Source organism: Lytechinus pictus, chromosome 2, assembly GCF_037042905.1.
Source record: "Lytechinus pictus isolate F3 Inbred chromosome 2, Lp3.0, whole genome shotgun sequence".
Classification (NCBI taxonomy): domain Eukaryota; kingdom Metazoa; phylum Echinodermata; class Echinoidea; order Temnopleuroida; family Toxopneustidae; genus Lytechinus; species Lytechinus pictus.
In genome coordinates, this window is record NC_087246.1 from 18,695,445 (window position 1) to 18,722,538 (window position 27,094).

Sequence of the window (27,094 nt, forward strand, 5' to 3'; positions counted from 1 at the left end):
ATGGGATGCATTCGGAGCAAACCGATTCATCGTCAGGATGAAAGCGAGGATGAGTACGTCTTCGATAGCCTTGATGAATCTCCATCTACTGGATGCAAGCTGAGCATCGTCGAAAGTAAATCCACTGAAAACTCCTCTGACGTCAGGGGCCTACCAGAGAAATTGGATATCGGGAATGGTAAGCATATCATACCTCATAATAAATTTTTAAAAATATGGTTAAAACTAGTTCATTTGTTCATAATTTAATGTTTTATACGAACTCAAAAGAACAACTCTAAATTAAGATTGACTAAAAATAACACGGTATAAGGTGTTAACTTACAATATTAATTTCCGGAATCATAAATCTATCTTAGATCCCCAAAGCAATAGTCTTTAAATAATTATTGAATAGCAAAATTGCAATTTGTTGATGGTATGGTTGTTGCATTATCCATTATATAAATCGATTTTCATCAATAAACTTGTTTAATATGCTGTTGTTATTTTCATTGTCGAAAGATGACAAAAAAATCAAATAAAATTACAAGTCGGAAGTATATATAGGTCTATACAAATAAAGTAGAATGACGACAGGTAGCCCATATCCATGGGGAAGTTGGTAAACATTATTGTAAATGTTTTCTTGCTAACTTTTGGTAGTTTATAAATGCTATAATTAGGGGGGGTGAGATAAAACTTTATGGTAATGTTAATAGCGCGGGGAATGGGAAAATAAATGATAAGACGAATGTATTAACAATTGAAGATAATAATGTGAATTCCTTGTATAAATCTTTGATTCATGAATCTGTATGTTTTGTCAACCTTTACTTAAATGGATGCCACTTTTCTATGTTGATTTCTAAAGAGGAGAGAGTTTACCCAGGGCTCTGGGAACGGTTTTTCAATAGGGCACTGGTTTGCTAAAAAGCCAAAAGAAAAAAAGATTTCATTAAAAATTGAAGGCGATTTGGGGTCAAATCTTAACATTATAGCATGTCAATATAATTTCTAGGGGGTGCCACCTATAATATACACAGCAACCCCCCAAAAAAAATGTTTATTCTATGTATCATTTCATTGTCATGATTAATGTACCGTATGTTTATATCATTCAACGCTTTTTATGGAGTATGAAGAACCTTACAAACAACATCGTCATTTGCTGATGTAAGAATACAAATGATTCATTAATCTATTTCATTTTCTGATGAAGATTATCATGTTGCGATCACCCAACGAATCGTTTCCACCTCAAACGACAACGATGAGGAATCTTCTGATGATGTCATGACAGAGAGAGTACAACTCATCAAGGTATGTTACTTCAGTCCAGGGGCCTGTTGCATTAAACTTTTGCCATAAAAAAAATTCTACGCAAATAAGCGAAAATTCTGGCAAATAAATTTATGCCATCGACATTATATTAACATATAAACAAATTCTGGCAAAAAAAATGCCAAGTTTTTTCTTTTATGCAACAGGTCCCAGGGCGGCCGATCCAGAATGTACCAGGGGGTACTTCACCCCCCCCCCCCCAAAAAAAAGAGATAATGATACTGATAATTAAGCAAAATCAACAAAGGATATTATTCCTCACGGGGAACATTTTCCAGTAGTACAATAAGAATAATGATAATAATGATAAAGAATGTTAAGAATATGCCATAACTGTATATATAGAAGACATTCACTTAGATATTTATTAATTTGAAATAAATGGACAAAACGTACAACGCTATTACGCATAGTGATTTTGTGGGGTTAGAATAAAATCTCTAAAGTTTACAATATCGATCTTAACCAAATTAATGATTCTAACTAAAACTCTTCCAAGGGTGCACCTTTCACCAAGAGAATGAAAAGTGCTCTTAATATTTTAGAAAATATTGCGTTGTTGTTATTAGTGGCATTCCCTTTTCTTTCAATAAAAGAAAATCAATCAGTCGCTTTCATTTAACTTTTATACTCATATTGCTTTAAATGATACACGTTTCATTATTCTATTGCCTATTAATTTTACGTATAGTTCCTGCAGCATTTGTGATTTTGTACTTTAAATTCCTATGCCTATTTCTTATCCATAATCAAGACTAAAATTAGTTATTGTATTCTAGCTGACTCTTAAAATCCTGAATAATTTCAATCATTACACAGGATATTGCAGACCTTCAGATGGCTGAGTTGAGATTGGCCAAGAAGAGGTTTTATGAAACCATCATTCAAAGAGATGCCAGGAAAGTAGTTGCGTTACTGAAGAGGCAATCATTCACTGAAGACACACAGACTGATGGAGAGAACGAATCTTCTGCAAAGAAAGTTGCAATCTGGCAATTTGAGGAGGAGGAGCAGAAGAAAGAGGAGGAGGAGACTGAGGAGGAGAAGAAGGAGAAAAGGGAAGAGGAGGAGGAGGAGGTGAAGTGCCATTACGACGACACAGCTGTACCCGAATATAGATATGTTCAGGTTTGTTCTTTAATTATTAATATTTTCCTGGAAGTGATACTAAAAGAGGATAACAACCTCACTGATATACAGACCAACACTTAAGACACTATACTGTGAACTAAAATCAATTTCATTCTTAGGCTTAAACCACAAGTAGATTGAGAAACAACATAATTAGAGAACCAGCAACGCATTTTTATGAATATTGATTTTAATGTATATTATAGATTATTGTAATATTTCTAGAAACTACAACCAATTCGATCTTATATCGCAGGATATCATCGCCTCTCAGATGGAAGAACTGAGAGATGCCCGGGAGAGACTTCATCGATGCGTTATCATGAGAAACGCTATGAGAGTGGCGGAGGAACTGAGGAGACAGTCCACGAGTGATACGGAAGAGGAGGAGGCGGAGAAAGAAGATGAGGAGGAGGTTGAGGATCAGAACGAAGAAAAGGAAGAGGAATCCGACAAGGATGAGGATGATGAGAACGAGGGAGGCGAGGTGGATGACCATGAAGACGAAGAAGGAAAGGAAGAAGAGTCTAACAAAGATAATGAGGATGAGGAGGATGACGATGAAGATGACGGAGGAAAGGAAGAGGAGTCTAACAAAGAGAATGAGGAGGATAACGATGATGACGGAGGAAAGGAAGAAGAGTCCGACAAAGATAATGAGGAGGATAACGATGATGACGGAGGAGGGGAAGAGGAGTCCAACAAAGATAATGAGAAGGATAACGACGATGACGGAGGAAATGAAGAGGAGCCCAACAAAGATAATGAGGAGGATATTGATGATGACGGGGGAAAGGAAGAGGAGTCTGACAAGGAGAATGAAAATGAAAAGGATGACGAGGAATTCGAGGAGGATGAAAATGAAGGAGACGGAGGAAAGGACGAGGAGTCTAACAAAGAGAATGAGGAGGATAACGATGATGACGGAGGAAAGGAAGAGGAGTCCGACAAAGATAATGAGGAGGATAACGGTGATGACAGAGGAAAGGAAGAGGAGTCTGACAAAGATAATGAGGAGGATAACGACGATGACGGAGGAAAGGAAGAGGAGTCCGACAAAGATAATGAGGGGGATAACGATGATGACGGAGGAAAGGAAGAGGAGTCTGACAAGGAGAATGAAAATGAAGAGGATGACGAGGAATTCGAGGGGGAGGAGGATGAAAATGAAGAAGACAGAGGAAAGGACGAGGAGTCTAACAAAGAGAATGAGGATGACGAGGACGAGGAAGACGAGGGGGAGGATGACAATGAAGATGACGACAAGGACGAGAAGGATGCTGAAAATGACGAGATTGATGAGGAAGCGAATCACGAAGTGGAGAAGGAGGAGGGAGAAGAGAATGGAAAGAGCAATGAGGAGGAGAAGGATGACAAGAAAGACGAGAAGGGGCAGGAGTAGGAGCAGTTTCATGATGAAGAAACAGACGGAGACGCAGAAACCGATTTCAGCTATTTTCAGGTTTGTTCTTGATTCGTTCTTCTCAACATTTAGAAACCTGTTTGTGTCTTTTTAGGGTGATAATTTGAGAGCATAAACTCAATAGTATGAACTACAAAATAAAAAGAAATCAGGTGGGCTTTATATAATACCTAATGGATAGGATGTACATACTAATAATAACATTTTTTAATTTCCAGTTCAATTCCACACAAATTATGTTTAACAGAATGAGTTATTCCGTATCCTAAAAGAAGGGACCTTTTGATTTTGAAAAAAAAACTCATTCTAAACCTGAATAGTAAGATCTCAATTAATGCTAAGTTACATCGAGTAGGCCTGTTGATGATCATGATGAAATTTTACATTGATTCGCAGAACATGGTCCAGGCTGAGATAAAGAGAACTGAGAGCTGCCCAGGAGAGAATACACCGGTGTGTTATAAGAAGAGACGTATGGCGGGTAGTGAAGGAACTGAGGGAACTCTCCCTCAGTGATACAGAGGAAGAGAAAGACACGGACAAAGGACATGGACAGTATGAAGGGAAAGATGAAGAGGAGGAGGAAGAAGAAGAGAGGGAACAAGAAGAGGAGGAGGAGGAGATGGACGCCGTCGAATAGACAGAGCAAGTACATAAAGATGAGAAGAACAGGAAAACTGAAAAGAATAGCGGCGTCGAGAAGGTCGATGACGAAGAGAATGATTATGCATGTCAATGGAGATCTCGGAGGAAAAATCGAGTTAAATTGCAAAAAGAATGGCGAGGGGGAGCAGGATGGGCGCCATAATGAATTTTCAGTTAATCCCCATTTCCTAGGTTAGTCGCTTAGTTCTTACAGAATTATGACATTATCTATTAATCGAACGCTGTCGAATAGACAGAGCAAGTAGATGAAGATGAGAAGAACAGGAAAACTGAAAAGAATAGCGGCGTCGAGAAGGTCAATGACGAAGAGAATGATTATGCATGTCAATGGAGATCTCGGAGGAAAAATCGAGTTAAATTGCAAAAAGAATGGCGAGGGGGAGCAGGATGGGCGCCATAATGAATTTTCAGTTAATCCCCATTTCCTAGGTTAGTCGCTTAGTTCTTACAGAATTATGACATTATCTATTAATCGAACTTAAACTTAAAAGGGTAAAGTAAAAAAATTATCTTTTTCTGAAATGAAAATATTGCTCATTCTTTCCTTTCAATTATTTCAATTATAAATTGTAATTATTCAAAACATGTTTAAAAACGGTAGATTTCATTGGAAATAGATAACTGCTTCTTACCATCACCAGATTATGTAACGAAAAAGTAACAGATTACCTTTTACACCTATTTTTTTTGTTTAATCTCATGTTGCAGGATACGATGGAGTTGAAAGAGCTAATAATTGTCAAGCAATATGTTCATCTCTGCGTCATTGCAAGGGATGCGTTGAGAACAGTGGACGAGCTGAGAAGACGACCTTCCACTGGTATGAAGGAGGAAAGGGAGGGAAAGAATGAGGAGGAATGGGGGGTTCATCAACCTTGTAATCTGACAAGTCACATCAGACAACTTTCTCGATTTCGATTGGCTGAAAACTAAAGAACATTGTTCAACTGTTGGACAAACAGACTTTGTCGGATAACACCCTACAAACTCCTTCAATAAACGTTCCATGGGAGAAGAAGAAGAGGGGGGAAAGGGGGATAAGGAGTCAGACGAGAAGAACGACGATGAAGGTGATAACGAGGAGGAAGAAAAGAAGGAGTGACTCGACGAAGCGGATCCGGACGAGAAAAAGGATTATGAAGATGTCGAAGACGAAGGCGATGATGAGGACGTTGACCAGTATTGCAAGGAGGACAAAGAGAAAGAAGGAGAGTACGGAGGTGAAGATAACTAGGGTGGGGAGGAGAAGGACGATAGGACAGTCAAATAGACAACAGTGGATATGGATGGAAAGAAGAGGACTTTTAGAGGACGGATGAGGAGGAAAAGAAAGATGACGAGATGAAGGCAGAAAGGGAGAAAGGAGATGAAGTAGAATTTCAATATGATGATATAGATTAACAACTTTGATATTCAGGTTTGTTCATTATACTCTTTAGTATACTATATGAGTTTTATTTTTTAATCAATTTTTAATGTTTGAATCAATTTTAAGAGTTTATTGATTTATCTGATGTCTGCGAATACATGTTTATTCCCCCTCCCCCACCCGAAACAACTTCCAATGATAGAACATAACCATTCATTGCACTCACTTCAAAATATATACTCAGGTTAAATTGAAAAACAAATACCTTAAATTAAATGCCCGTCATAAACATAATATGTATTTGTAAATCAATGGAAATATTTACCACTATTTTTTTTGTTTTACATGTTTGTTTTTCAAACAGTTAAGAATTTCAGATAGACTTAGGATGACGATCAAATGGCATCATCGTCAAAGATTGATATCATCTTAGAGAAGTAGGAGCCTATTACCATGGCAACAGGACATCTAAAGTCATCCAGGGCAAATACTGCTGATTGCAGTCGACCAACAACAGACGTTCTTCATCTAGTCTGAAGATATCCCTCAAACAAACCACGGATCTATCAACTCGTATATGCCCGCATTTGAATCTTGATTGACCAACCGATGTTGCGAACAGTGAGCCTGGATCATTTTGACCGACCCAAACCATTAAATTGTCTCAGAAGACTTAAAACCATCTCCCGGGAACCATCTTATAGAATCATGATGAACAATAAATCTGAGCAGATGAGGTCCTAAATAAAAGGTTAAGCTAGCCAAAATTAAATGAATCGTTCCTTCTCTCATAAATTCCTATAACAGACCTGAATGTACTGAAGATTGGGTGCCCCATAAAACAAAATTGAATTTCAATTGTAGAAGAGAGTGGGTGAGAGAGAGAGAGGGGAGGTAGGGAGAAGTAGAGAGGTGTAGAATTAATGGGTGAAATAACAATTTTGCGTGATCCAAATAAAATAATTGATTCACCGTCTCGTTTTAGCTTGTAATAGTGATGATTAATTTATGAAATGTGGTGGAGGGCGTCAACACCCCCAAAAATCACTGGAAAACAAGACAAAGGGAGAGTGAAAAATACAGTTTGCAGCCAATGGATTATCTCTTATAGAGATATCTAATCATGGGGGTACTTTTTATGTTACTAGTATACTAAATATCTATAAGATGTAATGTACATGTATCCTATTACTCTTAACTCTTTCTATTTTTCTCTCCCATTTCCCTCATTATTATTATTATTCATTTATTCGGCAAATAATACAAAAATACATTTCAGTATAAACAATGCAAAATAAGCAATATCAACAATTGGAACACCAGGGACAGACAAGGTTAACTGAATTACTGTTGCATGAAGTCTCCTGTCCCAATTCCATTATTTCTCATTTCACCACCTTCTTGTCGATCCCCTTCTCCCCATCATCATCACCCCCCCCCCCATTTTATTGCTTCCCCTTCCTTCTCTTCTACTGTGCCCTCCTTCCTTTTTTTAAATATTTATCTCTTCTATTCTGTACAATATGAAAATTTAAAAATTTGTTCAAATTGTGACGAAATCAAACAAATTCATAAATATATAATTTGATTTTGGGATCATAATCATTATAAATCATGGATATGTAAATAATGAAGCTGAATAATAGCATGGACGAGGTATAGATGAGAAGAAAAAGATAGCAAGAGATTGATGGAAGGAGGGGGATTCGAGGAGAAAGAGAAATGTGAAAGTAGAAGAAGAAAAAAAAGGTATAAAAGAAAAGCAAAATAATGATGATAAAGAAAAATAAAAGTGAATGAAAAATGTGGAAGAATTTGAAGGAAATGATAAAAAGCAAAGATGAAAAAAATAGATGAAAAGAATAAAAAAAAGATATTCGAAAAAAAAAAACATAGCAGCAGTGGAAGAGAAAGACAAAATGGAAGACGGGTTTGCTGTATTATAAAAAATAAGAGTGCATAAACTTTTATTTTGCTTTTAGTTTCTCATAAAAAATATGGACCTCACTGATAAAAGATAATAAAGCAGGCAGTGTAGGAAGCAAAATCAGTCCATCACTTTTCCTTCTTAAATTTTCGTTGGGTTGTTGGTCTATAAACCGTTACACGCTATTATATTACCGAGAAGTAAGTACAACAAAAAAACAATAGGTGTAGAACACTGTCACAGCAAGCGTGATTTATGCAAAGTGATTTTTGCGCCCCCTATTTTTAGCAATACGATGAGTCACACAGAAATTTACCTTACACACAACGCACTAAAATGCAGTATACAAGTCGTATACACGATACCGCATTCTCACCATACACCTGCTACAGAGCATGCGTGATTACCAATTGCGGCCCCGAAGATAGCATGAGGGTTTTCATACCATATAAACCTGCCAGCATGCACCCATGCATTTACCCCGACCAGATCAGACGACAGCGTTCGTGTGTAATGGTTATTGCGCAGTATACTGCATGTAGTACTATGTGATGGACATAAGCCTCTGTTAGGCATTTCTGGCCTGAGCAGTTATGGGTCCTGTATTTTGCAATTCAAAATAGATCTATAACGTACTTGGTTTGCGAGTATCTTTCTATTGATTGCTACAATTTTATGAGGGGTCATTGCTTATTTGAACGACTTTCAGCGAAAGTGGGCGTGTACCAAGGGAACTGAGGGAGGACTGTCGTTACCATCGGAAATTGGTAAGTCAACATCTACCGTAGATAACCCGTCTACGCGTTTGCAAGTATTGCGGTCTATTAGTTATTAGTTGTGTTATTGATTATATTCAATGCTTCTATTAGAAATTTACTGACTAATAGCTATAATACTAGTAGGCTACAAGAGCACTTGCAGATCCAGGGGGGGGGGGGGGCAGATCCGGCCCGTGCCCCCTTTAAACTTAAAGGCATAATCAAAATTTGTAATATAGATATGCCGTTCTAACAGTAACACAAGTGTGCCACCCCCTTTGGAAAATCCTGGATCTGCCCCTGAACAAGAGGTTAAATGCTTGCAGTCTATTAGTTTGACTACTACTGTAGCCTGTGTTATCTCTTATATTAAATGCATCTAATTAGAAATTTACAGAATAATACACAGCTGTAATAGGCTACAACAAGACGTAATGATGAATGCCTGGTTTATTTTCGTCAGTTTTGATGGTATTTGCAAATTTTACAATCAAGCATATTTTCCCTTTTTGCAATAAAGGAAGTGTGTGGGAATACCATCATTTTTACCATGAAAACAGAAAAAAGAATGAAAATCAAGCTAGATTATCCACGCTTCCCCCCAAAAAGAGAATAAACTTAAGATGACATTTATGAAAATGAATGAATATTGGAATATTTAACCCCCCCCCCCCCCCCGATGGTAGGTATCTGCCATCTGCAATGTTTAAAGCTAGGTATAACCATATTTATTATATTTTATGTCATCTCACAATTTTTAGGTTAACCATGTCCAGGCCATAAAAAGTGTTTTTATTTATTTTTTTATACTCTTCCCTTTAGGTTTGTTTACACAGAGATTAGAACAACCCTGCTGCTCTTATCTTCTGTACCCCTACTGGTTAATGGTGGAGTTTGGAGAGCAAAAATTGGTATCATGGAGCAGATGTTGATAAGTTTATCAGGTCATATACGACTCTGGACTTACCTCTCTATGACTGGCTGGCTAACTCTAAACATTTGCCTGACGAACATTAATAAATGGCTTTTCATGAGTTATGGCTACCCGTATCCACTACTTGTCACCGCCCTTCACATGCTCTTCACGGCCGTCTTTGGATTTGTCATCATCCGCTTCACTCCTTTCGGGGCTGCCTATGGGGAAGGCAACGCCCGTTTGAAAGTCGCTCCACATCTCACACCAAAAATCTTCATTCTGAGTGTGGTATCAACTGTCAGTATTGCTTGTGGAAACATCGCCTTAAAACATTTATATGTGTCGTTTGTGAAGATGATTATGGCGATGACACCTCTAGCTACTGTTGTCATATCTAAAGTATTATTTGGAAGAGAGTTTGATCAGTTTATATATTTGTCCATGCTACCTCTGTGCGTTGGATCTTTCCTGTGTACCATTGGTGAGATGAATTTTAGTGTCTTTGGATTCATAGCTGCTTTCACTGCTACTTTATTACGGGCCGGTAGATGTGCACTTCAAGGTAAGATGTGATGCTATTGCTTTATTTTGTAGATTGTAATAGATATTCATATTTATTCAAGGTATAATCAACTGGGTTTTAGTTTACTTTAAGGCTCATGAATATATCCATAGCCCTCAAGAAAAAGAGAATAATTCAAGAATATTCAAGATATGAATTTATTGGTGTGATATACTGTAGATATTGTTGTCCATTTACAGTGCAAGCTCATATAATCATTTTGGATTGCCATGAATATGAATGAAATTTCTGTAATCATTTTTATTTTTTTATTATTGGTATTTTAATAATGATAATGATAATTGCAGTTTATAAGGGAACATACCTATCTTGTAAGAGATGCTTGAGGTGTGAAGTGAAGGGAGGAGGGAGCAAACAAAATAGCAAAGAAACACTTTATATACTCAAATCATTGATAGAAAAAATATTGCTAAGTTTTTAGTGTAATCTTAAATATGATACTATAATCATTAATATTATCATTATTGTGGTAATTATTATCATCCTCAATCCTCATGATCTTCATCATCATTCTTTTCCATGGTGTATACTAGGTGTGTTACTGAAGGATGAGCGAATCGACTCGGTTCGTCTCCTCTACCTTATCTGCATTCCAAGTTTCTTCCAACTGGGCGTGGCTTCTCTCGTCTTCGAAGGAGGTGCACTATGGGATCCCAGGCTGAGTACGAGTATTGAACTGTGGACTCTCATTTTCCTGAGCTGTATATGTGCTGTAGGATATAACATCATGACCTTCCTTGTCACCTATTATACATCACCGGTCACACTACAGGTATGGGAAAGACATGATTTTAGTTTAGCTTTCATTTGTAGCAATGGCATTTATAGAAGTGAAATCGTTTGCAGTTAAGACATGCAAAATAATTGAAAATAAGCACCCCAAAAGAAAAAATGATATATGAATGAATGAATTAATGGATGGATGGATCCGGATGGATGAATGTATAATTGAGTGGATTGATGGATGAATGAATGAGGGAATGAATAATATAGATATATACATGTAGATAGATTAGATAGATAGATAGAAAACAATAAATTTAATATTCAATCAAATATATAAAAAAATAAAACTTATAAATCATGCACTGTATACACAATGTGTTATAATATGGTTATTTTTTTGTCTTCATATTTTTTCTCCCTTATCCCTTCCATGATATTTCATTCTTCCTCTTGCTATATGCCCATCTCATTTACTTCCTACCCTTCATTTTGATTCTTCCCCTAGGTATTGGGAAACATCAGTATTGTGTTGACAGTAGGTCTGTCCCTACTCATATTCCAGAATGAGATCTCTATCCTCAGTGTCGTTGGTATTGCTTGCATTGTTCTTGGAAGTATTATGTACCAGGAGGCAGATGTGGCAAGACAGTTCTTCCATCGCATCATGTAACAATGGCTGTTATCATTTAGTTAGTTAATCAGTGAAACCTGTATATAAGGACCACTCAAGGAAGATAAGTGGTTGTCAGGAACAGGTGATCTTTATGGACTAGTACCTGTAATGCATGCTTCAGTGGAGGATATACTATTCTAGGATATCAAATTTTTTTTTATTTGTCTTTTTAGACAAGTGGTCCTTATTAGATTTACATGTATACAGGTGGTCGTTGGTGCAGGTTTGACTGCCATTACCTCCCACTTACCTGCTTAAAGGGATGCTTAAACCTGAAATTAACATTAATTGAACAAGCAGACAAAAACAAATAAATCAAATTATGAGAATAAATACATTGTAGCAGATCAAAGTTTTGCAAATATTCATGTGAAGTTTCATGCATGACACCGTGAATATGCAATGAATAAGCTCATGAAAAAATCTCTTCATTTTTAATTTAACAAATGAAATTACAATTATTCCGATTAAAAAACAGGTTTGATTCATTTATGAGATATTCATTCACTGAAACTTGTTGTTACAATGGGGATATTATCTACACAATTTGTGAAAACGAAAATATGAAGATCTCACAACAAATTATGAAGGAAAGCAGGGACATCAGCTTAGTGAGTGCATATTATTCATTTCACCAAACTAATGCAAAATACAATATTCCCTAATATTTTAATCTATATAATTTTGATTTTTCCCCAGTGTTTTGCTCATTTAATTTTACTGTAATTGTATTGATTTCCAGCTGGGTTTTCCCTCTTACCGTGCCTAATGAATTGCAGGTTTATGGGATTAAGGTTGTTAATACTTTATCCAGAGAGAGAAATTTAAACCTTGTGAAATCAAATTTTTCACAAAATAACTGAGAATTGTTTTGAAAGATCATAAAAAACATAACTATTTAAGTCAATTTGTGCAATTTAATATACATTATATGAAAAATCAAAAAGAAAGAGTGAATTATATTATTTTCAGGTGTTCTGGGCCCATTTCATAAAGGACTTACAACTGTTGTTACTTTGCTACTATGGCAACAGGGCTCAGCAGCCAATCAAAATTGAGACTTCCATGGTAGTTGCCATAATGGCAAAGTTACAACAGTTGTAACTTTTTATGAAACAGGCCCCAGATCCATGATCCCTCACCTCCATCCCTATCCAAATTATATTTTGTAGTACATTAAGCCCTCCGAAAATAATGTATATATGATTTTGGTTTAACAAGTTAGGTTTTTTTTTTTAATCGTGTTCAACTATATTGAAAATTGTGAATGCCTACCTCAGTCATGTTCATCCTTTTTGGGAGATATAATTTTGAAGTTACCCTATTTTTAATCGTCAGAATGTGCCAAAATAACTCATTCAGGACAAAGGAACAACACTCATTATGTGGTTTGTCCTAATAACTTTATGGTGAAGCCTAAAAATCATGCATCAGGGAAAAGAGTAATAGTGATAAAAAATATGTATGCAAGCTGGGCTCATTCTTACTGCCTCACTATCTTTCTTTCATTACTGACATACTTAAATGAAAATGATTACCTTCGGTAATAAGATCATTAAATTGGCAATGCAATAATATTGTCAAAATCAGGGGGAGGGGTGGTCATGAAACTTGGTAAAATTCTAACATATTAAGACAATCATTCTTTCTTCATTTCTAATACATGAAAGATGTAGCAATGAAAGAAAAATATGAATGCTGCCAATTTGAAGAACAAATGGTAAGGCTCCAAATGTTGCCCTGTCCTAGATGAGTTTAAATGAGAACAGACAGAGAGGAAAATTTGTAGGTACAAGATATGCTCTGGATCAATGCAATGCAAAATGTTACTGTCTTGAAGGACATTTCTCACAATTGGTCATTAATGTGATGTCATCAAAATTGGTATTCTTTCTGTTGAAATATCTGATTTGTACAAGTTTGATGCCAAGAAAGGCTTAAATTTGAATCAATATTGATCTTTTCAATTACAAGATGTAGATTATTTAAATTTCAAGTACCAGCTAAGTAGTTTTTTTGTGTGTGATATACTGTACATCATTTGCCTTTGTTTTATTTGAATGGCTACTATAAATTGCATTGTATTCACTAAATTAGTAAGTTATCATGTGCTATTTGATACATGTAGGGTATCATTTTACTCTAGTATTGCTGGTACAAACATTTTTAAGGTCAAAATATGTTTTGAGAAGATTGATAGTACATGCAAGTATGTGTATCGTCCATGTGTCCAAAGAGAAATTGCATACTATGATACCTTTAATAAAATTATTATTATGTAGGCTATATCTCTTGAGCAAAATACAGCAAAAATTGCTTAAATGTGTGAACAGTTGATGAGTGGTTGTATGAAAATAGTTATATTTAAGGATTTTCAAATGCTAAGAATGAAAACATTCTCAAGTATTTGGTCACCCGAAATTTTCAAAGATCAATATTCTTAAGATTCTGAATGTACACTGTTTTTCCATGCCGTATTTTGTGATTTTGACAGTATACAGGCACGAAAAAATGAATTTTACATTAATTCACAGGAAATATTTTTTATACAAAATAATTGGCAAAATTTATAATACATGTATGCATGCATGTAGATTCAACATCCCCCAAGGCCAATAATCTTGCTTGCTTGCTACAAAATTGGAATAAAAAGGCATCAAAATACGTATAGGAAAGCATAATTTGGTCATTGCCCAGAAAATTGACATGCGTAATTGAAGTACTGATATGAGGTTATAAGTAGCATGCTAGTATTCATTCTTTTTGTTTCTAATATCAGAAGGCCGGGGCATGACAGGGAGAGGGGGTCATCTCTTTGCTTTGATTGTCTTGTCATAAGAAATATATTTTTCATCAATATCACAACACAATTTTGCATATTTCATTAATCTTGATTGTTTATCAAGATGGTTTGGTGGATATTTCTTTCTTGTTCCAGGTGCAATTAAATATTGTTTGTGTAAAACTTGTATAATGATCCTTCCAGTATTAGATTCAGTTTTTATTTACTAAAGCCTAGCGCTCATTAGCTATACAATCTTTGTGCAATCCGATCTTGGAATAGTCCTTGATATGAACATACCAACACATCAAATATAAATGATAAAAGATCCATATTGTGGTCTGAATACTAAAATTCTTGCATTAAAGCAGAATGCTGATTTTAATATTCCTAGCATTACTCAGAACCTCAAAGAAAGATTAATTTATTTGAACTTTTCATATTTGATGCAAAATCTTATGCGTTTTTGGTCACAGTTAGATCGTAGTGTATAGCAGGTTTCTTAGGGCCCATTAAGACGTGAAGCTACAAAGATCAGCAACAATTTCAACAAAGCAACATATTTTGTATAGAGACAGTAGGACACTGTTATGTAACAAAAAATACAGGTCAATCAAATGCCTTATGCAGTTGGCCATCATAATGGAATCATTACATAAAATGTGACTCATGAAAATTTTATGTTACAAATTTGTGATTATGCCTTCTTTCAGAGTTAATATATATCGGGTTGTTGCTTAGCATTTTCGAACCATATCCAAACAAGGCTTTACAGATAACATTAACTATTAATAATTACTTAGTTCCTTTCAGGGCTAAACTACTGATAATATTGATGAAAACTGGTATCAAATTGTCCAGTAATATTCCATCATGGAAAACTAATGACCTAAATTTTGAGAGCAATTCCCTGTGCCAAATCTGTTATTTGTGAATGCTCACTTTGTCTAATCAACCTTTTTACATTGCATCATGGTGTAGTGGTTCTGATTCCCAACTCTCTAAATAGAGGGTCATGGGTTCTAACCCATTGATATTAATAGGTGGATAGAGCTACAATGTGCTCTTTTGAGGCAAAAAAAATACTCCAAGAGGTAAAAAGGTCAGGCGCGCACAAAGTTCCACACTCTTTTCTATTGTGTGTGCGTGGAGTACTTTACACGTTGGTATGGCCCATATACTGTTGTGTACTCGGAGAATTTTTCCTTTGCTTCAAGGTCATGCATGCAGTAGCGGAGAATTAGCTCCATCCAGCTTATGGATATTGGCGTTCTAATCCCACACAGCATGTAAATTTGGTTCCAGGACATTTGCTCCGCTGTAAATTCCACACACTAATGGAATCGCCAACTTCAACCCTGAATTATGCACTATCCCCTACCATAAACCGAACCCTAAACCTAAAATAAAACCCTACTGCAACCCTAACCCTTTTTCTTTATAGACGAAATAAAGCCAGGAGCAAATGTTGTATCATCGTAATGTCTGCCAGCAAGAATTCATTCAACATGTGCCGCACTGAACGTTTGACATTTCTATGTCAGAAAAAATACATCGCTGTCCTATTCTGTGGAATGCTAGTGGAATACCAAAGGCATTAGACAGAATTTAAGTCATAAAACAAAACATAATACAGCATTTTCTGGAAAAGAATGATAAAACAGTTTATTCTTTCATCTTTCTCTCACTTTTTACATATTGACTATTTACAGTGTGTCTGGTGAGCAGGCCCTTTATAGAAATGGCAATAGAGTAGAAACAACTAAATAGATGGGCAACAAATCACCACCTTTGTTGGACATCTGGATCAATTCAATAAAATAAATGTACAATTTACACATCCCAGGTTTCTTTTGCAAAATACCTAAATTTTGACAATAGCAAGTATATTACAAATTAGCATAAACACAAAGCATAACACATGAACTAGCACTACTACAACAAAGTTGAACACAATCTTTGGAAATCACACTTCATGTCCTTTAAAATGTGATCCTCAGTAATGGCAAATAACAGCTTGTAATTATTCAATATCATTTCAATCAGAAAAAAAAGAACGTCTTTGGTTCCTATGAATCTACTGCACTGCAAAGCTAATATTTCATGAGAGATATCTCCCTTTAAAACTGAATACTAACACACGCCAAGTTTATACATTGTATAAACTCTCAAATACATGCAAAAGTCAAGCTCAATTGTCTAATACAAAGACAATCTTTTGCTTTCCCGACAAAAAAAAAAACTTAGGGAAAGAGAGACTAAATTCTTCTGTGCCGTCTTTGCATATAGGTAAGTACAATAAATGTTGGAAGGCTATATCCAAATACAGTTTTTGAGTAAGCATTCAAAATATGTATCGACAATATATTCTTCAAATTGATTCATAAAAAAGATTTCACAATGTGGCCTGTATTCTGAGATATATGTCACATTAGTTAAACACAACTTGATACCAGAATTCAGAAAACAGTCCAGTAATTTGTGTACACATTGGAAATGTTTACTAATCCTGAATACTCTTTCTTTTGTAAAGATAACTCTAAGTGACTCACACATGCAGTAACTCTGACAGCTACTATAAAAGACAACAAGATCACACTCGTGAACACAGATCAACCTACAAACATAGATGTCTACATGACAAATATACACATAACCAAGCAAGATATGCATAATAACAAATTGTGCGATACCTCTATTGCAACCTACTAGAAAAAGGATTTTAAACTGGTAGAATTTGTTAAAATGCTCGTGGGGGGGGGGATCCTACTGTAGTAATAAGTATCACTATATAACCCCTTTATGATTTGATATAAGACCCCCCCTCCCTATAAAAAAAAAGGGCAGAACATTTGTGTGATGCACATATTTATTTCTGTGTGCACAAACACACATAATGTCTTTCATTTCTCATCATTTGGGTGAATGAAAAATGACAGCATGCGCAAATTCTTGGGTGCATTACAATCAACATTTCCAACCACTTAGAGATAGTTTCTCCCTTCAAGTTCAGGCCCAGGGGAGTGCTTCATAAAGCAAAAAGTCAGTGATTTTCTCCAATTTATTTGTTCTGAGCCAATGAGATGCAAGGATTTCAGTAGCTTATAACAGTTGTCAGTGAAAATCACCATTTGGTTCATAAAACACTCCCAAGGACTCATGTTAATTGTCTATAAAAGAACCCGACTCTCAATATCTTTGAAGTATTACTTTCCTTTTATCTACAGTGGTTAGATCATGTGCATTGGACAATATTAGATTTGTGGATGTAATTCATCAGTGCGGGAACTGATGCCTTGAAACAATCTAAGGTGTCGTGTGCATTACATAGAATTACCCATAGTCCCATATATAAATTTCTACACTTTGAACTCAGAACAGATGTACTTATAACAACCATCAGAATGCATTAAGATAGAAAGACTTTCAGGTGAAGCGGTTCATTACAGAGGAGCGATTAAAAGCTATGGTAAGCCCTTATGAATATTCATGAAATGAAAATACCAATGAGGGATGGAAAAGAGGAAGGGGTAGGACAAAAACTTTGCGTAATATGCTCAGTGATAATTATTCCAAGATCATATTTTCTCCATACGATTGAAATAAAATGTGTCTTGGAAATGTGAACGGTCAACAAACCTCCTTTCCTGGGAGAATTGAATAAATGAAACAAAACAAATGGTCAAATATCGACAAATCAATAAAAAAATATTTTACAGCAATATATTGACAATTCCATAAAATATGTACATCCATCTCCAAAACATACTGGATCTTCCAATCTCTGTTTTCTAGGTCGTATGGAAAGATGAAGTGCTCTCTTGAGCAGATAATGAAATGAAATAAGAATGAAGAAAATAGGGAGGTTGGGTGTACAAAATGGTTGATTTCATGGAATTGCCCATATTCTTTCATAAACTCACCGGGAAACACAGCACAATTAAAAAAACCCACATATAACAAGTACATAGAACACAAAACATCATGCATCTTAAGAGTTGTTGGTAAATCCTGCTGAATACTATGTGTGACTAGATCCCTTTATAGTCACTTGGGCTGCTTCTGATATACTCTTAATATTACTTGGGGGTGTTTCACAAAGAGTGAAGTACGACTTAGAGTCACACTTAAATGCCTAATTGCGTGCGGTATAAAAGCCATGACCACAATGATCAGATCATGCTAAGAGGATGCGCACTAAGTACTAAGTATTGATCAGTAAGATTGCGAATTGCAAATCATGTACGTGCGACTCTAAGTCATTGAAACACTCCCATGGTCTATTATCCATTTGGTCTACAATACATTTGGTATAATTGTCAAATAAGTCTAATGCAGAGATGGTCTTATTTTCACTTTGCGTACTCATTATTTTTCCACTTTGCCAAATGAAAATATGGTTCCAAACAGTAGCTCTAATCATGGTGTTGGAGACCAGCAAATATGAGACGAAATGGACATACCTGACTGGAAATGAGAGTAATTGGGCTAAATGGCAATTAGATCAAATAGTTAGTTAGTAGATAAACTGGTTCTAGACCAACTAGGGTAATAAAGATCATGTGGGATGAGAACAAACAGAACATGGAAAAAGCATGTGTAGACCAAATGTCCATTTACCACCTCGATAATATACCAAGTTTCATTTCCATAGCAAAGAGCAAAACACACTTTTCTTCAGCATGGAAATACCCTGTACAGACTTGTAAAACAATGGGTGGAAAGCCAAAATAATGGGTGGAAAAGCAAAAATAAAAGGAAAAAAACATCAAAGTAAAAGAAAGAGTATTCAGTAGAGTCCTAAAAAATAAACATACATTATCATTTTTTGTCATGGTACATGGTCTATCTCGGGAGAATGAGTTTTAACCATTATACAGTTTTATGCACCATCAACATCTCAAATAAGTTTATGAAATACAGTGCATGAATTGAGCTTATGCTTACTCGTATATTTCAAGTTTTCATCCTTTCAAATCCTTACAATATACACAGATATATACAACATTGTGAAAAATAAGATGGATTTTGACACACTTAAATGACTTTTGGTTCAAAATCCATTCTGACATAATTCATTCACAAATACAAAGTACATTACTGTAATTCTTTAACGATCGTTTGTCAAAATTCAATCAAATACATATTTCTCATTGTATGCATATAATTCTCAGCTTTAAACTGAAATGCACCTAATATTCACTAATTTTGATTTGAAACATTACAATGTACAACCACGAATTAGTTCAATGCTACAATGATAAATACATATATCTCCCTTGCGTTATGACTACCATTTCCAAAAATAAGTAACAAGATGAAATCGATATTGCTTTTCAGCTTGAGTAAATACAAATCTTACATGTAAATATGGTCTTTGAAAAATAAATATTTGAAATAGCTTTTCAAAAGCATCACATATTTATGTAATAGTAATGTTTTACTGGATACAGGTGCAGATATAATATTTGCCTGTGGAAATGATGTCATTCAATTTCAGGAATGTGATTAAGTACATCTACCTCACAACAAAATAAACTGATAAAAAAAAATACATCTAACATTCACATTCCCTGACATCAAATATATTTCAATCAAAAGATTACTTTCTTTTGTACAATACCTGCAGAAGTTTACATACAAAGATATTAATAATTGCTGCTGCTAGAAGCACAAATATGCTGAAAAATATTAATGTCATGGCAATTTGACTAAATACTTACACAAAGAACATATCCAATGCAGATTTATCCAAACAAACAAACATGCACTCCTTACTTGATACAAATTTTTCATTGAACACATACCTCTAAAGGTCTTCATTGCATAAAATGTTAACTGTAGCAGTGAAAGGGTTAAAAACTTGGAGTTACTTCTTCAAGTGTTAAAGCTTTCTCAGATCTCCCTTTTCTTCTGTAAGTAACAAAAGTTGAAATATAATCTCATGGAACATTACAAGCTCTGTTAGAACAACCCTGTTACACATCAGGATTAACACACCATCATCAGAACACACACTCCCCGTTTAATATTATCGGGATGTTCTTTACAGTTTTGCTTTTTCAGAATTTTTTTTTCTTTCACACACTGAAAATAATCAAAGAAAGTCCCTGAGTTATCTAAAATTCTCTTTGTTTATTTTAATCTTTGTTTAAAATTAAAAGAGAAGGAAGATCTTTGAAAGAAAGATTTAAAAATGAGAATAAATAGAGGAGAGTTTAACCATTAGATTTGTCATTAGTTTAAATATTACAGCTTGGTATTGGAGCCATCCGTCAATGTCTTCATCTCCATATCCAGCATTCAGATAGCACAACTCGCATAGTCACTTTCTATCAATTACACCAGAGGGATCCATAATATTACTTGCTTTATAGAATGATATGAATATCATGGGCAACACTGTCTCATTCATCCTACTAATAGCAAAGATTAACTCATTTGACACTGCCTTCTGCATCCTAGCTTTAAAAAAGATTCCAGTACTCCACAGGCAACTCCACTGCATTCTGTTTCCACAACCATTTCATTTGCTGGCCTAAACCAATATCATCCAATGTCCTCTTTGCTCATACTCATTGTAGCTGCTAGCATTGCACGTATTTTGGCTCGCAAGTCCTGTGAAAGGTAATGATAACATCTATTTATAATTATTATTATTTAAAACGAAACCAAGAACATATCACACAAATTAATACGCTATCATACAACAAAATAAAAACAACCCACTGGACTGTCATGGTCAATGAAAGTTGACTGAATAACTGTAGTCAATAACAACTTTCTAATACAGATAAGATACATAATGCTCTATTAGGTGTTTCTATTGAGGAAAAGGAAAGGACAAAAGTAAAATATATCGATATACTAAAATAAACCAAACAAAACTAATGAGTGTTCGCTCAACTGCTGATAGTGAAAGAGGAGAGTCTTAAAGAAATATTTCAAAAATCAAACATAATCATTAAAGGTCATCAAATGTAAGATTGTGAGCCTTGGATTAATCTAATGGGGTGTTGCATGAAACTTGTGATCAATTCCAAGTCTATTTTTGGTCCCTAAATCAATTATATGTCTTGCAGTTAATTACAAATTAGTAATTGATTGCTAATCTGCTTCTTGAAACAAGCAATTTAATCTGATTTTCTATAGCTAACGTTGATCTATCAGTTGTAATATTTCAACAGAATATTTGCAATTGATCGCAAATATTTTCTTGCAACACCCCCTAAGAATGCTAAGAAATATGCACTACAGTCACTCAAGCATGATCTGATGGATCAATATAATGTCATTTTCACACAATAATTGTAATTACTCCTTCACTATTTTTTTTATTTAGGATTGATATATACTTACACTGGCACCTCCTTTAGCATCAGTCTTGGTTTCAGATCCACTGGCTTGTTGGGTATTCAGTTGGCTAAAAAAATGAAAAAAAAACAGCCAATTATCAACAATCATTATCATAACTTACAATATTTATTGTTTTTTTTTCATTTGTTGCATTTTATATAAATGTTTTTAAGAACTATATATTATTTTTCCAAGCTTTACAATAGCTGTAAATTATTGTGGGGTACCCATTCTCCTTTCAAGTATGCCAAAGCATCTTAGTTTGCATCCTACAAAGAAAAAAACGATGCTGCTATTTATTGCGTGATCAAGGCATTTATTCACATTATTACCCTGTTGTTTTGTTATGTCATTAAATACTCTTGTTTTACCTGATTGTCTTTGAAGTGGAATCACTGCCTGGTGAGGCCTCTCTTTCTTGGAATGACTCGTATGATGGAGATGATGTAGAACTACAAAACAAATCAAAATTAAATATTTATAATTAAAAACAAAACTGTAATATTTTTTGTATGAATATATTTGGGTCAATCTATTAATGCTAACTAAATTAATCTCATTTTCATACTGAAAACATCAACCCTAATGGCATCTTTTTTTCTGAAAAAAAAGAGAAATCAGAAACACATTGTCGAGCATGATCAAAATACCAACAAACAATGAAATTGATGAATTCCGTCAAGTCCTAATTACCAAACAAATGAGAGCATTTCAATGGCTGAATGGGTGTAATTGGGACAACTCTCTCTTTTCTCCAACACAGAAATCAACTAACATGCCCACTTTGTAAAAAATGTTTTATTCAGAATGAACCTTTTTCTTTTCTGAATACCAATGACAATATGCTATTGTAAATACATTTTGACTACTGCAACAACATAAAAAGAAATTGAGAAAAAAAGTATGAAGGGGGCTCTACAACTACCCACCTAAATTTGAAACTGATCAAAGTAAAATTTCTGTAATATTCCACAAGATTTCAGACATTGTTCCTTGTATTCTGAAAAGTGGGCAAAACTCGCTAAGAAGGTAGATATTATTTAATTCCTGCAGTGACAAGTTTTAGTCAACTTTATTAAATGAAGTAAGAAAATGATTACACAGTGGATTCCTATGGTATAATATCTTTTTTTCAATGAAAAGATGAATCCTAACATTCCATAGAAGTGAGGACAAAGATTCTTGTTAATTCTGAAGGTAAAACTGGGTTTAACTATCAGAATACAACCTCATGCGCTCTTGAGGTCTAACTTCATTTTGTCCACAACCAATACAGACGCCTACAAATTGATCTCATTTTCACTTGGCCTGATAAATAGCTTATTCCATATACTTTGACAGAGGAAATGCAGTCATTAGACCAGTTTCCAGTAAAACATGAGGACAGCCCATCTGAAAATTAAACACAATGATTTTAGACCAGTGCATCACCTTCCCTACTTACCTGGACCTGCCAATTGCTGATGAAGTGCCTGCACTGAATGGAGGAGGAGACTTTCTCTTCATCTTCCGAGGGGAGGGAGACCGAGACCTGGAATGACGCTTTCTTCTCCTCTCCCTACATAATAATAATTTTTTAAAGTTCATTGAAGTAATCATAGAAAATAAAATTGATTCAACATGTATTCTTCTCCAATAAGACTGCTTTATTTCAATAATACCCAACAGTAGAATTTGGACACATTTCTCTAACCTTTCCAATTGCTCTCTGTTGACAGCTGTTTGATAAGATTTGGGCATAGAGGGCGCTTTCCTACTACTTCTGCTCTCAGTATAAGGTGGGCTAGCTGTTCTATCTCTACGACTTGGTCTAACTGGAGGAGACCTCTGTCTGCTTGCCAGGTGGCTTCTATCAGAGTCCTCCCTGTAGTCCCTTTCAGCATCTGAATTAGAGTTTACAAAATTAACATCATAGATAATCAATATGTAAGCATGAGGGGAATTCTAAACAGCAAAGCAGTTAACTAGTCAGGCAGCCATCCTGGCTAGATCCAGTAGATACATGTATGCTAAGGTAGCAACAATCATCCACACTTATGACCCAAGACAGTTTTCTGTGACTGTGAGAATACCTACATTTAAATTGCCTTGTTATCATTGTAAGCATAACACAACCATCATCATTTTCATCACAACAACCACTATCACCACCTCGACTACCATCACAGCAATACCCCCCCCCCCACAAAACACTGTCACTTTTCATGTCTATCACTGATGAGTCCAATAACACAACAACCATCGCTCCCACTAAACACTCAATTATCACACCTACAACCCCAACCACTTCCAGGACAAACTCCACAACTATAGCTCAACTTAAGACTCAAGAATCACATCTACCATTGCAACCACCATCACCACTACAAACTCCAATAACACAACTATTGCCCCCACCAAAGACTCAAATATCACATCACCAACCATCATCATTATCATCATCTCCAACACCATCATACATAAAGATTCCAGTATCAGAACAACAACACCAATCACCAGTCTCAAATACTCCAACCATAAACAATCACCATCACCACTACAAGTACCCTAACAACTACCACCATAATAACCATTTTAAAAGTCTCCAATACAACCGAAACAACCACTGCTATGACATCCATCATCTTTACCTGACATACCACTCTCCTGGGAAGCTGCAGCAGCTGCCTGAGGTCTATCCTTGACTTGACTAAGGAATAGAGCTAGTTTCTTGCGTCTCTCAACCTGTACACTTCTTTCCTGTGAAGCACTGGCAAGTTTCTTCCTAGCAGCCATCGCAAGCCTGTCTTCTAATCGTTGGTGGTTACCTGCCCAAATCAACAAAAATGTTTACCTTAAGTAAATCACAGGCCCTAATGTATACCCCTCACCCCTTTTCAGCAAAATAATCCTATGACAGCTATTTCAGCACTACCATTTTTTTTTTTAAATAAGCTGATTAATTTGATGAAGGTCATACAAAGATAGAGTTTCTATATGAAATTATGCAGGCCATTTAAAAAAACTTATCATTTAAAATAATGTAAAAAATCTGTGAATGTTCTATTAAATTCTATCAAATTGCAGGATTTCAGCAACTTCTTACAGTCGTTTGTAAAGTATTATCACCAACTAAAAATCATTATGAGTAAAAACTCACCTCCCGTTCTCTGATGCTCCCTGCCATATTCCACCATCCCTCTATCATCCATTTCTTCTTGCTCATACTCCTGATAGGGGTACAAAGCATCCCCCTCCCCGGTGCCTTGGACCCCTCCTGGATGGTCATACTGCATCCCACCATACCGCTGCTCACTCTCATCATGGCCCATCATATCTCTGTACTGTACATCCTGTGTTGGCAACTTGCGGACTTGAGGATTGCTTGCTGAGGTAGATTGATTGGAGTCTTCCTGGTCGTCAGAGTCGCTGCTGCTCTCAACAGGGAGGGCGCTCTTCCTCCCTAGTGTTCGTTCTTCGGCTTTCTTTGGCTTGATAGGAAACCTAACAGGCACTGTATCAGGGAGGGAAAAAATTCAAAGCAGGTTTTTTTTTCTACTACTTCACTCGCCCACTTCATGAAGACAAATAAAAATGATTATGGTAACTTCAATGGATACCTTAATTTTGATTGGCTGCTGAGCCCTGTTACCATGGTAATGTTTATAATGGCAAAGTTACCATAATCCCAAGTTCTTTCTGAAATTGGATCCTTATTATGGAAGTTTGTGGTAAACACCATTTATTTAGTCCTGAAAAGGATTGTTTATCTTTCTTGGTTGTTTAATAACTGTTGTTGACATTTGGAATTCCCTTTAGCAGTCCTGCCTACATTCTGCAAAGCAGTGTTGAACTCGTGGTATTGAAATATCAGACATTCTCTTTTACTTATTTTCACTTTGGAATTTAAATCAAAATTCAATAATCAGAGGCCACCAAGGAAAAAGATTGTGGATGTCATGTTGACAAGCCTTAGATTATATTGACTCCTATATGCATACTCGTACAAGCTTAAAGTTAATCCATCACACAGTTCTTGACTTAAGGTAAGAATGAAAATGGGACAGACAAATGAATGACAACTGTCATTGTGCAAGATTGTGTTACCTTTCTTGCAAGATTGTGTTACCTTTCTTAGATTTATCTGCAGCACTCTTTTGGTCTCCGCTACTGCTCTCTGCACCCTGATTGAATTCCTGGATAAACATCTTCTTCTTAGCGAGGTAGTAAGCATTGTAGCTGTGCCATGGCACAAGAAACTCAAAGCGAGGGTCACACTTGGCTCGGACGCTTGCCTCAAACTCGTCCCCATTCTTAGCCACGTATTTGGCCAGCTTGTCAATGACTGGTTGAATGTCAGGAGGGGGTGGGACGATCGGGAGTGGTTGGGGCTCCATTGCACTATGGAGGATGAATAAAAGCAAGGGATAAAAATCAAATTAATGAGTACATGCTGCTCCATAACTGATGCCAATATTATGCAGGTTAATTTACTAAATTAAGAGACTAATTCACTACATTCAAAGGTTTTTGCTATTTCAGTCCAATGTTTCTTTAAATATTCTAAAATTTTGAATTCAAATTGGCCAAAGCAAATTGTGGACTTGAAACTTTGCAATAAACATGAATTTAGCATCCTGCAAGAAAACGTGCATTCCTAAATTAATCCTTTCTCAATTACATCACATGCGTAAAAGGCATAAGCATAATGAGAACATGAAATATGTATGAACCATGGTGCCAAACCTGGGGTTGTTGCACAAAGACTGAAGTGTGACTAACACTTGCACTTAATTCCAGTTGTGTGTGGGAGAAGACACATCACAACATTGGTCCGATATGCTCAGGCATATTAATCGATTGCACATTAAATACCATGAGCATGTTGGCTCTTTTAAGAACGACTTAAAGTCACACTTAATTCTTGGTGAAACAACCCAATATTTTAAAAACCATCTTCTTTGTGAATCCAAGCATGTAACATCCATAAATCTATTTTTAGGGGGGGGGGTGGTAAATTGCTCATATCCAACAAATATTTGTTTTCGCTTGGTGTACATACCTTTCTTCAGAAGCATGTGGAATGGCTAATTCCTGGCTTATGAGAGGAGGCCCCAACATAGCAGTAGGCGGATGAGGATGAGGAATATCATGAGAAGATAAGGCAGGGTGATGATGTGGCATGACTGGGCCAGGTAAGGGTGGCTCGCCGGGCAAGAAACCTGGGGGGGCTAGCTGTCCCATTGGATGACTCATCTGTACGGGACCCCCTATTTTTGGAAAGAAAGAGAGCAAATTAGATTGGCCCACTTTTAATACATTTGAGGTAAACTGATTTTAGCCTGAGCTCATCATTAATCTAAATTTTCCAGTCAACCAAGGTGCCATAAAAAAGTACCTAGTAGGTAGAAACTTCATCAATGCACCTGATGAGGGTTGCCGTGATAATACCTGGTTAATAATATGCAGTGCTTAGAATCAT

The 27,094-nt window shown here is 35.8% G+C and overlaps 3 protein-coding genes across 4 annotated transcripts in view; 2 read left to right on the plus strand and 1 right to left on the minus strand.

The window, feature by feature from the left end:
* Positions 1-3,856, plus strand: LOC129283855 (uncharacterized). The gene is made up of 4 exons (XM_064106468.1): positions 1-178; positions 1,202-1,302; positions 2,143-2,451; positions 2,711-3,856. Exons 1-4 carry the CDS (start codon positions 1-3, stop codon positions 3,854-3,856), a joined length of 1,734 nt encoding a protein of 577 aa, XP_063962538.1.
* A 4,285-nt stretch (positions 3,857-8,141) lies between these two features.
* LOC129274373 (solute carrier family 35 member E4-like) lies at positions 8,142-14,465 on the plus strand. Its single transcript, XM_064112029.1, has 4 exons — positions 8,142-8,606; positions 9,420-10,075; positions 10,630-10,868; positions 11,328-14,465. Exons 2-4 carry the CDS (start codon positions 9,514-9,516, stop codon positions 11,490-11,492), a joined length of 966 nt encoding a protein of 321 aa, XP_063968099.1. The 5' UTR covers positions 8,142-8,606; positions 9,420-9,513; the 3' UTR covers positions 11,493-14,465.
* Positions 14,466-15,915: 1,450 nt separating this feature from the next.
* LOC129283843 (splicing factor, suppressor of white-apricot homolog) overlaps positions 15,916-27,094 on the minus strand; it is a 35,336-nt gene continuing 24,157 nt past the window's right edge. For both annotated transcript variants that reach the window (XM_064112045.1, XM_064112037.1), the window contains exons 7-15: positions 26,675-26,882; positions 25,742-26,013; positions 24,773-25,126; positions 24,264-24,440; positions 23,327-23,516; positions 23,078-23,191; positions 22,005-22,085; positions 21,637-21,700; positions 15,916-20,895 (exon numbers count right to left, since the gene is read on the minus strand). In XM_064112045.1, the coding sequence (XP_063968115.1) occupies positions 20,827-20,895; positions 21,637-21,700; positions 22,005-22,085; positions 23,078-23,191; positions 23,327-23,516; positions 24,264-24,440; positions 24,773-25,126; positions 25,742-26,013; positions 26,675-26,882 (1,529 nt within the window). In that variant the 3' untranslated portion in view covers positions 15,916-20,826. The remainder of the gene's footprint in view (positions 20,896-21,636; positions 21,701-22,004; positions 22,086-23,077; positions 23,192-23,326; positions 23,517-24,263; positions 24,441-24,772; positions 25,127-25,741; positions 26,014-26,674; positions 26,883-27,094) is intronic.

Bases quoted from the DNA above. Each gene is read 5' to 3' on its own strand.
- LOC129283855 (XM_064106468.1), top strand. From the start codon at position 1: ATGGGATGCATTCGGAGCAAACCGATTCATCGTCAGGATGAAAGCGAG. The intron at 1,303-2,142 runs GTATGTTACTTC...ATCATTACACAG, and splicing joins AGAGAGTACAACTCATCAAG to GATATTGCAGACCTTCAGAT. The intron at 2,452-2,710 runs GTTTGTTCTTTA...CTTATATCGCAG, and splicing joins CCGAATATAGATATGTTCAG to GATATCATCGCCTCTCAGAT.
- LOC129274373 (XM_064112029.1), top strand. From the start codon at position 9,514: ATGGAGCAGATGTTGATAAGTTTATCAGGTCATATACGACTCTGGACT. The intron at 10,076-10,629 runs GTAAGATGTGAT...GGTGTATACTAG, and splicing joins CGGTAGATGTGCACTTCAAG to GTGTGTTACTGAAGGATGAG. The intron at 10,869-11,327 runs GTATGGGAAAGA...TTCTTCCCCTAG, and splicing joins CATCACCGGTCACACTACAG to GTATTGGGAAACATCAGTAT.